The 11,679-nt window shown below is 53.8% G+C and overlaps 3 protein-coding genes across 3 annotated transcripts; 1 reads left to right on the forward strand and 2 right to left on the reverse strand.

Moving 5' to 3' along the window:
• Nucleotides 1–24: 24 nt before the first annotated feature.
• Nucleotides 25–452, reverse strand: N0V96_003503 (uncharacterized protein; the record flags this gene model as incomplete). The annotated part of the gene is made up of 3 exons (XM_053196118.1): nt 25–227; nt 299–340; nt 407–452. 3 exons carry the CDS (start codon nt 450–452, stop codon nt 25–27), a joined length of 291 nt encoding a protein of 96 aa, XP_053046542.1.
• A 5,789-nt stretch (nt 453–6,241) lies between these two features.
• On the forward strand, nt 6,242–8,446 carry NRP1 (Asparagine-rich protein (ARP protein); the record flags this gene model as incomplete). Its single annotated transcript, XM_053196117.1, has 4 exons — nt 6,242–6,400; nt 6,487–6,544; nt 6,675–7,381; nt 7,511–8,446. 4 exons carry the CDS (start codon nt 6,242–6,244, stop codon nt 8,444–8,446), a joined length of 1,860 nt encoding a protein of 619 aa, XP_053046541.1.
• Nucleotides 8,447–10,006: 1,560 nt separating this feature from the next.
• Nucleotides 10,007–11,588, reverse strand: HAT2 (Histone acetyltransferase type B subunit 2; the record flags this gene model as incomplete). Its single annotated transcript, XM_053196116.1, has 6 exons — nt 10,007–10,181; nt 10,233–10,718; nt 10,774–11,289; nt 11,340–11,391; nt 11,448–11,501; nt 11,555–11,588. The coding sequence occupies 6 exons, from the start codon at nt 11,586–11,588 to the stop codon at nt 10,007–10,009; spliced, it is 1,317 nt and encodes a 438-aa protein (XP_053046540.1).
• Nucleotides 11,589–11,679: the final 91 nt, after the last annotated feature.

Below are 11,679 nucleotides of genomic sequence, written 5' to 3' on the forward strand. Positions count from 1 at the left end.
TAGATAGCCATCTAGTCTTGCGACTTAGTGAGTCGGCTGGGCAATCGTGCCGTAACCATGTCCGCCGCTCTGCACGTTGTCGCTGTAAACACCCGGCGCGCGACCAGTAATGATACGGCCCTCCCTCGCCTGCTCCTTGCGGTCGTAGTATACGTATTCGAGGTAAAATGCGTGGATGTGACCGGGGATGTATCCCAGAATCGTCAGACAGATATTGACGAGAAGATCTATGGAACTGGTCAGCGCTACTTCTAACTAGCCACCGCCTTGCAAGAGACGTGGACTTTGGACAACTCACCCATGCCACAGCCAGCGACTGCGTAGACACCGACAGGCGGCACTGTAGTATATGTTAGCATTGCCTCTAGCTTCTTCTTGCAACCAAGTTTGCGTCGCCGTGACGTACCCAGAATGGTGATGAGGATGAGAAAGACGGCGGAAATGGCACCCATTTTGTTTGTCTGATGTTTTCCCTAATAGAAAGTGATTGTCTTCGAGGATGATGCTTGATGATTCGATGGGACTGGACGAATGTTCTGATTCAGTTGCGTGCGCTCAAGGGTATCAAGAAGTGTCAGTGTGTGTGAGGTTGTTGTTGATTTGGCAAAACAAGTCCACGTCAACCTCAGCCGAGGCGAGGAGAACCTTAAATGCCCCAGCCTGGGTCAGACTCAGACATAACCTGGCGTGCCTGGCAAGGCGGCGGCGCGGCGAACGGCCAAAAATTGCCGTGCTCTCGCCTGCCTTGTCTTGCTTTGCGAGAGGTAACAGGTTGCGCGTACGCCCTGACGCCTCCCCCTCGACCTACGTAACCTGAGTAGCCAATGTCAATGAGCGAAGCCCTCCGTGACGTGGAATGGGTGGCCAGTGCATGACGTAACCGGCACGTGCCGTTTCACTGCCGGCCGGCCAGGCCTTTGGGTTCCTGGACCGATGCATCTTGCTTGAATCCATTTTCCAAAGTCTGGTTCATATTTGGGGGATTTGTCGGAAACTCGCGGCGAAGCAGTGTTGTTCTAGAATCTCAAGCCATCAGAGAGAGGGAACGGTGACAGCCATGGCCCGTAGAGCTGAGAATCATGGCGATCATTGGAAAGCCCCAATGAGACGCAGTGTGCCCTGAACCAGAAAGGCTTCCGGCTTGCTGCCGGCCACAGATGGTGCGTGCCTGAGACATGCATCTCTCCAATTCCCCAACTGGAACCAATCATGCAACAAAACAGAGTGAACCCCCCAGGACACCTCCAGGCGTAGAGAAGATGTCTTCCAACAGACGATAATGGCCAAGACGGCTTTCAAGGTCGTTAACGCATGTCATCGATATTTCTAGAAAATCAACAACATCATACCATTCTCTGTAGCCTGTAGCCGGAGCTACGACGTTCTTTGAATGCCTGATAGGGTCCTTCGGCCCGTTGTTTCGTTGAGATGTCAAAGTCTATCATAGCCGTACCAGATAAACGCCGGTCTGTTTCAATGGCGACCGATGTTATGTCGAGCAGAAAAGTTTCGCATTCAGAAGCCCCGTCTGATCTCCAGCCAGGGTCCAAGCTTCTCGCGAAGCACCCACGTGCTTCGTCTAGAACGTCAAAAGTTAGGTGAAAGAGAAGTTCTTGCAAAGAACCATGGAGGAATTAGCTAATAAGCGCTGAGTTGCGGAGATTTTGGGGTTGGGTTGTGGTATATAAAGACTGCCAACCAGTGAATGCAAATATCGCTGCGGTCCGAGCAGGGACCAGCATCGCGGTGTTGTTCCGCGAGGTGCTCTTGAAACGGAGGCCGCGTAGCTGCTCCCTCGCCTCCAGATGACATAACCACGCGAAGCTTGCGGGCACCAAATCGCTGCCTTAGCTAGATTAGATGAATTTTACGGAGTACATATTTTGAATTCCCATCGGAGATTCGAAATGCCGTTTGACAAATGAGACCCATCTCGGCTGAGGCGCATCGAGAATAGAGTACATCCGAGTTGAAACTGCTTGGGACGTTGGGCGTGACTCTGATTTAGGCTACTAGTTGGCATAGTCGTAAACACAGCCGCAACGCAACTTCGATCGACAAGGCAATACGAATGTCGATCAAGCCACCGCAGACCTGACAATATTACCTCCATCTACCGGTAGGTGAAGCAAGGCAGAGTCCGAGGACACCGAGGCCGACTCGATTGATTAGTATGGCTCGACTCAAACGACTTCGAGCTGCTGTTCATGTGGGCGTAGAGTAACAGAACCGGTGCCGACGAGCTGCGGTGATAGCCGGGGGTCCTGATTTCCTTCGAGAGGCAAGGGCTGGCGCTAGCTCCAAGGGCCCATCCGTGGCAGATGGGGGCCGATGGTAATGGTGCGAACTAAGACACTTCTTCCAACCTTCTCGAAGCTTGAGCCCTGCGAAGTGTATTGGATAAGGGGGGTCTGAGCCGTTGAACCCGCGGATTGGTCCAAAAAACGATGCCCCGTCCGCCAACCTTCACAGACTTGTTGAAGTGCCTCAAGAAGCAACCCCATCAGCCGGCCACGGTAGGTAACGTAAAATGTTGTTTACGTCGCCTTCGACCGCGGAGACGTGTGTCGATGCTCTCCTATCGATCGGTACCGAGCCGTGCTGTCAATGCTACTTGCAAAGGCGTTGGGAACGGCTACCCGAAGTAGCGACAGGGTAGGCCTAGGCGATACATCATTGTGGGCTGATACCATGGGCGCCAGATGACGCCTCGTGTGTGCCGGCAAGTGAGGTATGGCCGTGTGGAGCCATTTTAACGTTCGCTTCGCTGCTACGACGGGGGCTAACTGCAAAGCTGTTGGATCCCTCAGAAGGAATTTTGTGAGTGCCGGCTGGTAACGTGCTAACTCCATGGACGTTGATGCCTTCTTGGAAGCCCCAGAGCCGTTGATCAAGCTGGTCGCAAGGACATAGCTGAATCTCTCCACGTGGTGGACAGGGAGATGTTGCTCAGTGGCGGCAATCTTGGTGCGCGCTGCCACAACTGTCTGTACTCGGAGACAGTCTTTCCCAAAGGTGCTCTGACACGCCCTCAAACGGGCATACTCCCTAGATTTGTCTTGGACACGGTTTGCGGCTCGCTATTTTGTCAGGGGCAGTGGTACTAAGTTCTGGAATGAGGCACCTCTTCAACGCTCATGTCAACTGACTGGGCCTTTCCCAAAGCTCTATGCTCAACGGCTAGTTGGCGACTTGTCATGGTAAGCTGCTTGGGAGTGGAGGTCGACACTGTGTAGTGTATGAGCGCAGCTTCAAGCAGGACAACGAGGGTGGGGAGGCATCCTGAGACTGAAGTAGACAGTTATTTAGGGCACGGTAGCGAAGTATCCTGTTATCGAAGAGCATATTGAGCATAGGTGCGAGCCAACACGTCTCTATTATTGTTCTCCGTAGCCATCGTTGTGCCGCTTTGTAGATTGTGCTTGTGCAGGTATGAATCGCTCACGGCAATAGTCCTCTGAAGGTTGCTCGATCCATTAGCGTGTGTTGATATGCTCAGAACCCAAAACAGGAATTCCTTCGTCGCGGAGCTAGGTGTGTGACAAAGCCGCATAGGCGCAACCCGGGAGAACAATAGAGGTCGATACACGACTGGGACGCAGTGTGCCGCTTGTAGTTGCAGTACCAACTACCTTGGTCCCCGACGAGGGCGAGGGACGTGAGTGACGGGTTCGTGCTGGACGGAGAAGACGCGAAGGGGAGAAGAAGGGGCCCTGCTGATAGGGAAGATCCAAGCATCCGGCGACGGCGGCAAGGAGCCGGTATGCAAGAGAGCGTGGCTATGTCCAAGGGTTCCCTCCCGAGGGAACGTGGAAAAGGCGCCGTGGTCGAAGAGTGGACTTTTGAGCCCTGCCGTGCATAATACATGGTGGTTTCTGCAGCCTGGCAGCAGGTTATAGTCACCGCCGGCGGCCCTCCAGCGTCTACAGCCTCTTGTCGAGCGCCAATAGACAATTCACCACGGGATGATTCATGGACTGAGTTTAAAGGTGGTGAGAGTCGCAGTAGTTTTGGAAAGAGAAGACTATCCGTTTCTTCGGATAGGTAGGCAAAGTTGAAGCTGTCTCCGACGTCTTGGAGACCCGCATCCCCGGGAATTGAAGCCTAGTATCGCCTATGGTCCAACAAATGTGAGGCGAGCGGTATGACGGGTGGGTTTTTGGATGCACATTCCGTTCTTTAGCACGGATGGAATTTCATTCGCGACCCCATTTTCCCACCTTGGGTCAAGCGATGGGACGCTGATGTGGCCCTGCCCTTGCTGTGCTGCTGCTCTCTGAGGTACTCGGTAGAATCTGCTTGGGTTCCCTCCGCCGTGGTTCATTGCGCGCACATGGCAGCCCAGGCAGGAAGGACAGATGCAACGAGCACGGCCGCAGTCTCCGGCACAGCACTGACACCGCTCCCAAGTGCGACAGGGGACGGTACCTAAGCCAAAGGCTCCAGCAGACGTGCTTCGGCACCTCGGATCTGTTGGCCTTTGGGTTCCTAACAAGGGGACATTCCATTGAGTTAGGGGACTTGAGAAGTTGGGGCGGGTTATGCAGTTGACGAAGCTCGTGGGGTCCTAGACCGAGACTACATATTAGCTCGCAGAAAGCAGAGGCAAGGCAGGTTTATGAGACGAGACATCGCGGGGAATACGATCTACCTTAGCACGGATTGTCATGTGCAGCCGTCTGCTCGGAGGTACCTCATCTACCTTGACCTGTGCAAGTCATGATCGTGGGAGCCGTCTCTGCATAGTCTGCAGTGTACAGACGCATTTTCGAGAAAGCACCTGGCTTTGGTCGCCGACGAGGAGCAGCACTAGGGCTACTGGCCTTATGCAGTAGCCCTGATGGTTCTCGTCGTTCCCCAAACGTGAGTGTCGTTTGCTCAGCTCGAGTCGAGACAACAGAGTCGAGGTTGACAATCGAGGAGAGACGTACACACCCGACAACGGTGATGAAGGAGAAAAGTGATCGAGGGTTTTCAGGCTGCCTGCCGGAATTCGTGGTTAGCTTGATTTCTTTCCATAATCAACCCCGATGGCTGCGTGTAATGTATGATTCGAGACTTTTTCCGACGTTCATCTTCATGACCACCTCATGATGGAAAGTGCCAAACACCTCGCATTGCTGCCGCAACCTAAGCTCAAGGCCAAGTAAGGTAGATAGGTACCTTACCTCCACGTCGCCTTACCGTGTTACCAGGGGTGCCTCCACCAGTCGTATCAAAATTGCAAGTCCGGCAACTTGTGTATGTCATGTACCTGACCGAACCAAGCCCCCCCCCCGTTGCCGTACGGTACTGCCCTGGGTGTTGGGTGCTGTTGCTGCAGCTGCATATGGACCAATTGCGCCCACCACACACGCCCTCGATTGTTGGACAGCATCTTGTTTTGTTCCTGCCGGTCGTTGTCTCTTGTTACTCGTTGGTGTTTCCATGTAGGTACTTGTGTGGAAAGGTAAGGTCAGGCAGGTAAGAAAGACCAGCCTATTGTGGGAAGTCCTGCCCAGGCAAAAAGGCAAGGTCAGCGGTACCTGCCTCACTATCTACTGTGTAGGAATAGGTATACCTGTGGATGCACAAGTCTCCGTAAGGTACGAATACTCACGTACCGTCGTAAACACCGGGCTTTTTGCAATCCTCTTTTTTTGGGAGTCGTTCCCCAGGAGCAAAAGAGACAGTGGAGGAGGTACTTTCGGTCGCACTGCACGCACCATGCAAAACTAGGTACCCTACCTGACGGAGCATTTTCCCAAGTCCCACGCCAACACCAATTTTCTTCTCCTGCGTCTACGGTCGACTTCCCTCCTACCTTTCCATCACCTTTCCCTCTTTTCGGTTCCTTCCTCCTTGCCCCTACCGAAACCTCCCACCTCTTCCTCCTCCTCCTCTCCTTCCCCGAGTTGCTGCGAGGACAAAAGGTATTTCGACACGAGGTCCGGTCAATTTCCTCCTCGTCTCCTTTTCTGCCCTTGCCTGCTTGTTGCCGCAACTTCCGCTTCGGTCTTTTTTTTGCTGTGCACTTCACTTTGCTCGGCACCTCTCCTGAAGCTTGAACCGGGAACCACTCCCGTCCCCTCCCCGAGCATCCGTCGTTTGTTCGAGTCAACCACACACCTACAGCTACTCACCTGCTGTGTGGGAAACAATTGTTTGAAGCATCGGCTTGCTTTCCCCCAGGCATCGCCATAGCCATTATCCTTACCGTGCAGCCTTTCGTCATCGGCCACGTTGTCGCCTTCCTACCAAAATGTCTGGTTCCCAAGCTGGTAACCAGCTCAACATCGATCGCTATGTCGTGATCCACGTCGCAACCACCTGCGATGAGCATGGAGTCTACGTCACAAAGGACTCGGCCGAGGTTATTGAGCTCGGCTGGATTCTTCTCGACGCCAAGTCTCTGGAGGAGGTGAGTTGGCATCATCCATCCTTAGCTTTTTTGCGGGCTATCCCTCTTCACTTCTTCAACCCAGAGCTGACCGAGCTTGTCTCTAGATCACCCGCGAGAGCGTTCTTGTCAAACCCATCAACACTCCGATCACACCCCTGTGCAGTAAGTAGTCACACCAGGCTTGAGACCTCAATTCCCTTCCCGTCACGCCATATGACGTCTCTCTGAGGCGCGGCAACGTCCTCGTGAAAAAATTCCCTAGCTGACCTCGGCATTTTTTCTCTTCCTCTAGCGAGCTTGACGACCCTGACCTGGGAACATGTCCGTAACGCTGGTACCTTCCGCGATGCCATTAACCGATTCGACACCTTTGCCAACGAACACTTGACTTCGCAAAACCTCGATTTCGTCTTCGTTACCCTCGATGCTTGGGACCTTCGCGTCCAGCTGCCCCGAGAGGCCCGCGACAAGGCTGTCGTTCTGCCCCCGTACCTTCAGCACTCCCGCACGTTCGATTTGCGAACCGAATATCAGCGATGGCAGCAGCATCACCCCGAATCGTTGCCTTTTGGGCCCTCAATGCTGTCCAATATCTGTGCCGCCTTGGAGGTGGAGCCGGTCCAGTCCAGTGCTCCAATCAAGCACAACCTGCCTTTCCACCTCCAGGCGCTGGCTCCTGCGTCTCCTCGCCGCGCCATGGAGGAGGCTGTCACTCTCGCCCGCGTTCTGCGAGGCCTCATTCGCAAGTCGCAGCCTTCCCATGAGCACCCCGACGTCTTGACGAGACCAATGGATGCTCGCGCCGATGTGCGGGCTTTCTTGTCGGAGCGCAGCAAGGTCCTCCACATGTCTGGCCTGCCCCATGATACCACTCAATCCGAGCTCGAGAGCTGGTTCACTCAGTTTGGCGGTCGTCCTATTGCCTTCTGGACACTCCGTACCCCTGAGCAGCACAAGCCCACGGGCAGCGGTTTCGCTGTGTTTTCTTCCCACGAGGAGGTTAGTTAGCCATTTCTTTATCGCGCCTTGCACTGCCTATTGTATCCCTCAAAAATCTACGTGTAGCGTCTTCGAAACCGATCACCAGAAGTGGCTTTTCCGAGGTAACCCTGCTGACGTCCTTCCTAGGCCGCTGAGAGTCTGTGCATGAACGGTCGTGCCCTTAACGAGAAGGCGATCGAAGTGTCTCCGTCTTCCAGCCGTGTCCTGGACCGCGCCGCTGAGATCCTCACCCCCTTCCCGCCCAGCAAGAACCGCCCTCGCCCTGGCGACTGGACTTGTCCTTCATGTGGCTTCTCGAACTTCCAGCGACGAACTGCGTGTTTCCGCTGCTCATTCCCGGCTGTGAGTGCCGGACCTACCGGCGACATGGGCTACGGCTACGGATACGGACCACCGGCCATGATGCCCCCTCCTCAGCACCACCACGGACACATGGGTCACGGTGGTGGTCGCATGGGTGGCAGCGGCGTCGTGCCGTTCCGTGCTGGAGATTGGAAGTGTGGCAATGAGGTCTGCGGTTACCACAACTTTGCTAAGAACGTATGCTGTCTGCGATGCGGCGCCAGCCGTGCTGGTGCCGCCGTCGTCGCTGACTCTGGTGGCTACCCTTCCCCCATGGACCCTCCCTCCAACTACAGTATGAGCCAGGGCTCCATGAGCGGCACCCCCGGCCCTGGCCCCTTCGCCTCGGCCGGTGGTAACTTCGCCTCTCAGGGCGGCGGCTACGGCGGTCAGCACTTCGGTGGCCCGCCTAGCACCTACGCACTTCCCTCGGGCATTGGTGGCGGAGCTGCTCCCTACCCCTCCTCCCTCAACACGCACGGTTTCGGACCGGCCCCTGGATCCCACTCCGCCGGCCCCTTTGACAGCCGCGCTGCCGAGGCTGCCTTCCAGTCGGCCTCCAATGGCCCCGCATCCGCCGGCCCTTCGAACAACTTTTACTCGCAAAACGAAAACGATCCCTTTGCGTTCCTTTCCAGCGGCATTGGCGGTCTGTCCGTCAGCGGCGGTGATGCCCGCCAGAACGGAGGAGCTGCGCCTCCGAGCAAGTCTCCTGCTTAAATAACAAACCCGGCTACAAACATGGGGATCTAGGCGAGCGACATTAGCTACCTTGGATCGTTTTTTTTTGAGGGCCTACTTATTTCTGTGGAAACGAGCTTCGGAAACAAGACGAACATAGAGCATTGACCATTGGCAAATACCTTCAGGACTTACGCTTGCTTTCAACGGAAGGGGGTGTCTAGGTTTTGGAAGATCACTTGGAAGGAGGTTGGCTGTCGGTATACCAAGGGATGCGGGAAAAAAGTTTGCTAGGCTGGAAAGACAAAAAGAGTGTTACACTACCGGAACGGACGGACACCACTGTTGGAATTGCTTTCTCCCTGACAAGCGTCAGTATAAAAGGGCTGGCTAGTTAAGGATTGTTGATTACGGCCGACCTTGCCTTTGGTTGGACGTTGCGGTTGCGGTACGGTCGGATTTTGGGCGGTCCAAAGGGGAGTGCATAGCGAAGGGAGTGTAACGGGTATACCTGGCCTTCATTGTGTGAGAGACGTGTTGATTTTTTCAATATTTCTAGTTCTTTTTTCCCACTCTCAAAGTCATCATCATCGTGTCTGGTTTTTCCCCTCTTCCCTCTCGACGATTTCCACCATTTCTAGTCTCGTTCCATCTGGCCTTTTTTGTCCTCCCTTTTCCCTCCTCAACATTATATTCATTTCCAGATTGGCTTGGCATGTACTCCCACCCCTTTTCCACCTCTCTCTTCTCTCTCGACACTAAAAACAACATATGGTTTTTTCCTATACGGCGGAAATGGGCGGCAGCGTTGTGGGAGCCGGGGAGTGAAACAGGGTCCAGGGCAGGCTGGCTGGCTTTGGCTTTGAAATAATCTTTGCTCATCTTTTTGAAAAAAATGCGAATTCTGTGTTGTCATGTTTTGTCATTTATTGCTGTTGCTATTTCTGTTTGCGTCAAAAGCATAAATGGCAACTGCTATACGTCCCTGCGGTTTATTGCTTGCTAACTTTGAGAGATGGTCGGAGAGAGAGAGAGAGAGAAAAGCATACTGACTTTGTGCGTTTTCCGTTATGCCTGTGTTTGTTTGCTCATGCTGTCTTGATATGTTTCGGTGATAGAAAGGAGTAAAAAGCAAGGAAAGCTCAGCATGGTGTTCTGGCGCCTGCCCCTCCATCCCAAGTTTGATTTGTCACAATTCCTCGTAACTCAATTGTTTCCGCTTTTTGACTACTCAATTGACCTTGTGAATGAAGCCTAAATGACGAGTGTACTGCAAATAGGACACTCTTGTCGGTTGAAATTAGCTTCCTCGCTGATGCTCTCACGAACCCCCTAAACCCCAGAATCCATGTCACGTAGGTACGGAAGCACAAGGTAGATCAGTTGAAACGTTGAAAGGATAGCATGTTGGGAATCCGAAGTTATCTCCACAAATGACCACAGACGCCAAAAAGACAAAAACGAAATGGTAAAAGTGCCATCCTCCGAGTCAGTCGCCGCCGTTTTAGTCTGCCCCCCTCCCGTCCACCTGAGCCAACTCTACTTGTGGCGAGCCGGCTGATAAAGCTACTTGTAAGTATTCTTGAGACTCCACCTTGCCTATCGGTCAATCTCGTCAAGCGGCAAGTCGCCGTCGTCCCTGCCGACAATGGAGTCGGCGACCTTCCAGATCTGAAGCAGGTTGTCCTCGGCGGCACTGCAAACGAGCCAGGGTTCGTTAGGGTTCCAGCTGAAGTCTGCCAGGTGGTTGGTGTGTCCGCCATGCATGAAGAGACTGTACTAGTGTAAGCAACTGAATGATTCCTTGAGTAAGAGCAAGACTTACAGCTCCGGGGGTCCATCCTCCTGGTCGTCGGGCATCTGCTCCTCTCCGACGCGAGAAAGGTCCCAGAAGATGACTCTTCTATCGTAAGAGCCACTGCCGAGGATACCGGCCTCTTGAGGGTGCCATGAGAGAGAAGTTACTGCGTCGTTGTGTCCCTCCAGCGTGTGGACCTTCTCCTTGACATTACGAAGATCCCAGATGCCCAGGGTCTTGTCGGCTGATGCCGTAGCAACGAGCACTTCTGATGTGGGGTTGAACGCCAGGGCGTTGATGGCATCCAGATGGCCGCGCTTGGCGGTCACCGCAGCGCGGGTTGTATCGGCTTGTCGCACGTCAATGATTTGCATGGTCAGGTCGTCAGAGACCGTGCCGATGAAGCTCTTGGCGATGGGGTGGTATTGAACATCGTTCACAATCTGAGTGTGGTGTGTGTACTTGCGATGAGGCTTCAGAATGTTGCTACCGCTTTGGAGGTTCTTGAGGTCCCTGTTGAAAACTTGGTTAGACTGACGATTATTTTGGAGGATACGGGCAGACAAACCAGAGGCAGACGGTGCGATCTTCACTACCAGACGCAAGGCAGCCTTCCTCATGGGGGTTCCAGGCCAGACCGAATCCTTCCTGCTTGTGGCCGATAAGTTCGATCTGAGCATTGACCTTGCCAGTGGGCTGCAGGCTGTGCTTTGTGCGGTCGAATACGAGGACCTTGCCGTCGACGCAAAGAGTCGCAATGATATCGGGGTTCTGAGGCTGATAACGCGCCTTGTTAATCTCGCCGGGGTGGTCAATCTTCTGCACGATGTTGAACTCGACAGCGGTCGATTGTCCATTCGACGACTTGGCGTGACCTCCGATTTCCCCAGTCTCCTCGTTGTAGTCTTCGGGGTTCGGGGCCACAGACTTGGGGATCTTGACTTCGGCGATCTGGACGTGGTTTGGGAGGCCCTCGGATGTGTGTGTTCCTAGGAGCAGTCTGTGGATTCGGTAGTTCTTGTCTTCGGGTTCCTTGACGTCAGGGAACCATTGGGTAGTGAGTGTAGGCCATTCGAGAGCCGTGCTGTCAAATCATTAGCTACAATCAAGTTGCGACTTGGAAGCTCGCCGTACCTGAGAATCATGTCGTAGAGAAAGGGGCTGTTCTTCTTCCACGTCTTGTACTCTAAAGTCTGTTTAGCCAGATCCCACATTGAAGCTCCGAGTCTTCTGTAAGTTTACCTTCGTTGATGAGACGCTGCTCCTGGTCCTCGTCCTCTTCTTGGATCATGTCGACTAGCAGAGAGGTTAGTCTGTCATTTCAATTGGAGCTCGTCTGTGAAGCTTACCATCGACATCGTCAACGACTTGTGCGGGCGCCATTGTGTAAAGTCGCGAAACTAAAACGGAATCGCTCTATTATGAGATCGCAAAAGGACAGTCTGTGGACTTGTTTGATGTGTTAGGCTTCGCA

Source organism: Colletotrichum fioriniae, assembly GCF_027942845.1.
Source record: "Colletotrichum fioriniae strain IMI 355084 chromosome Unknown scaffold_3, whole genome shotgun sequence".
Lineage (NCBI taxonomy): Eukaryota > Fungi > Ascomycota > Sordariomycetes > Glomerellales > Glomerellaceae > Colletotrichum > Colletotrichum fioriniae.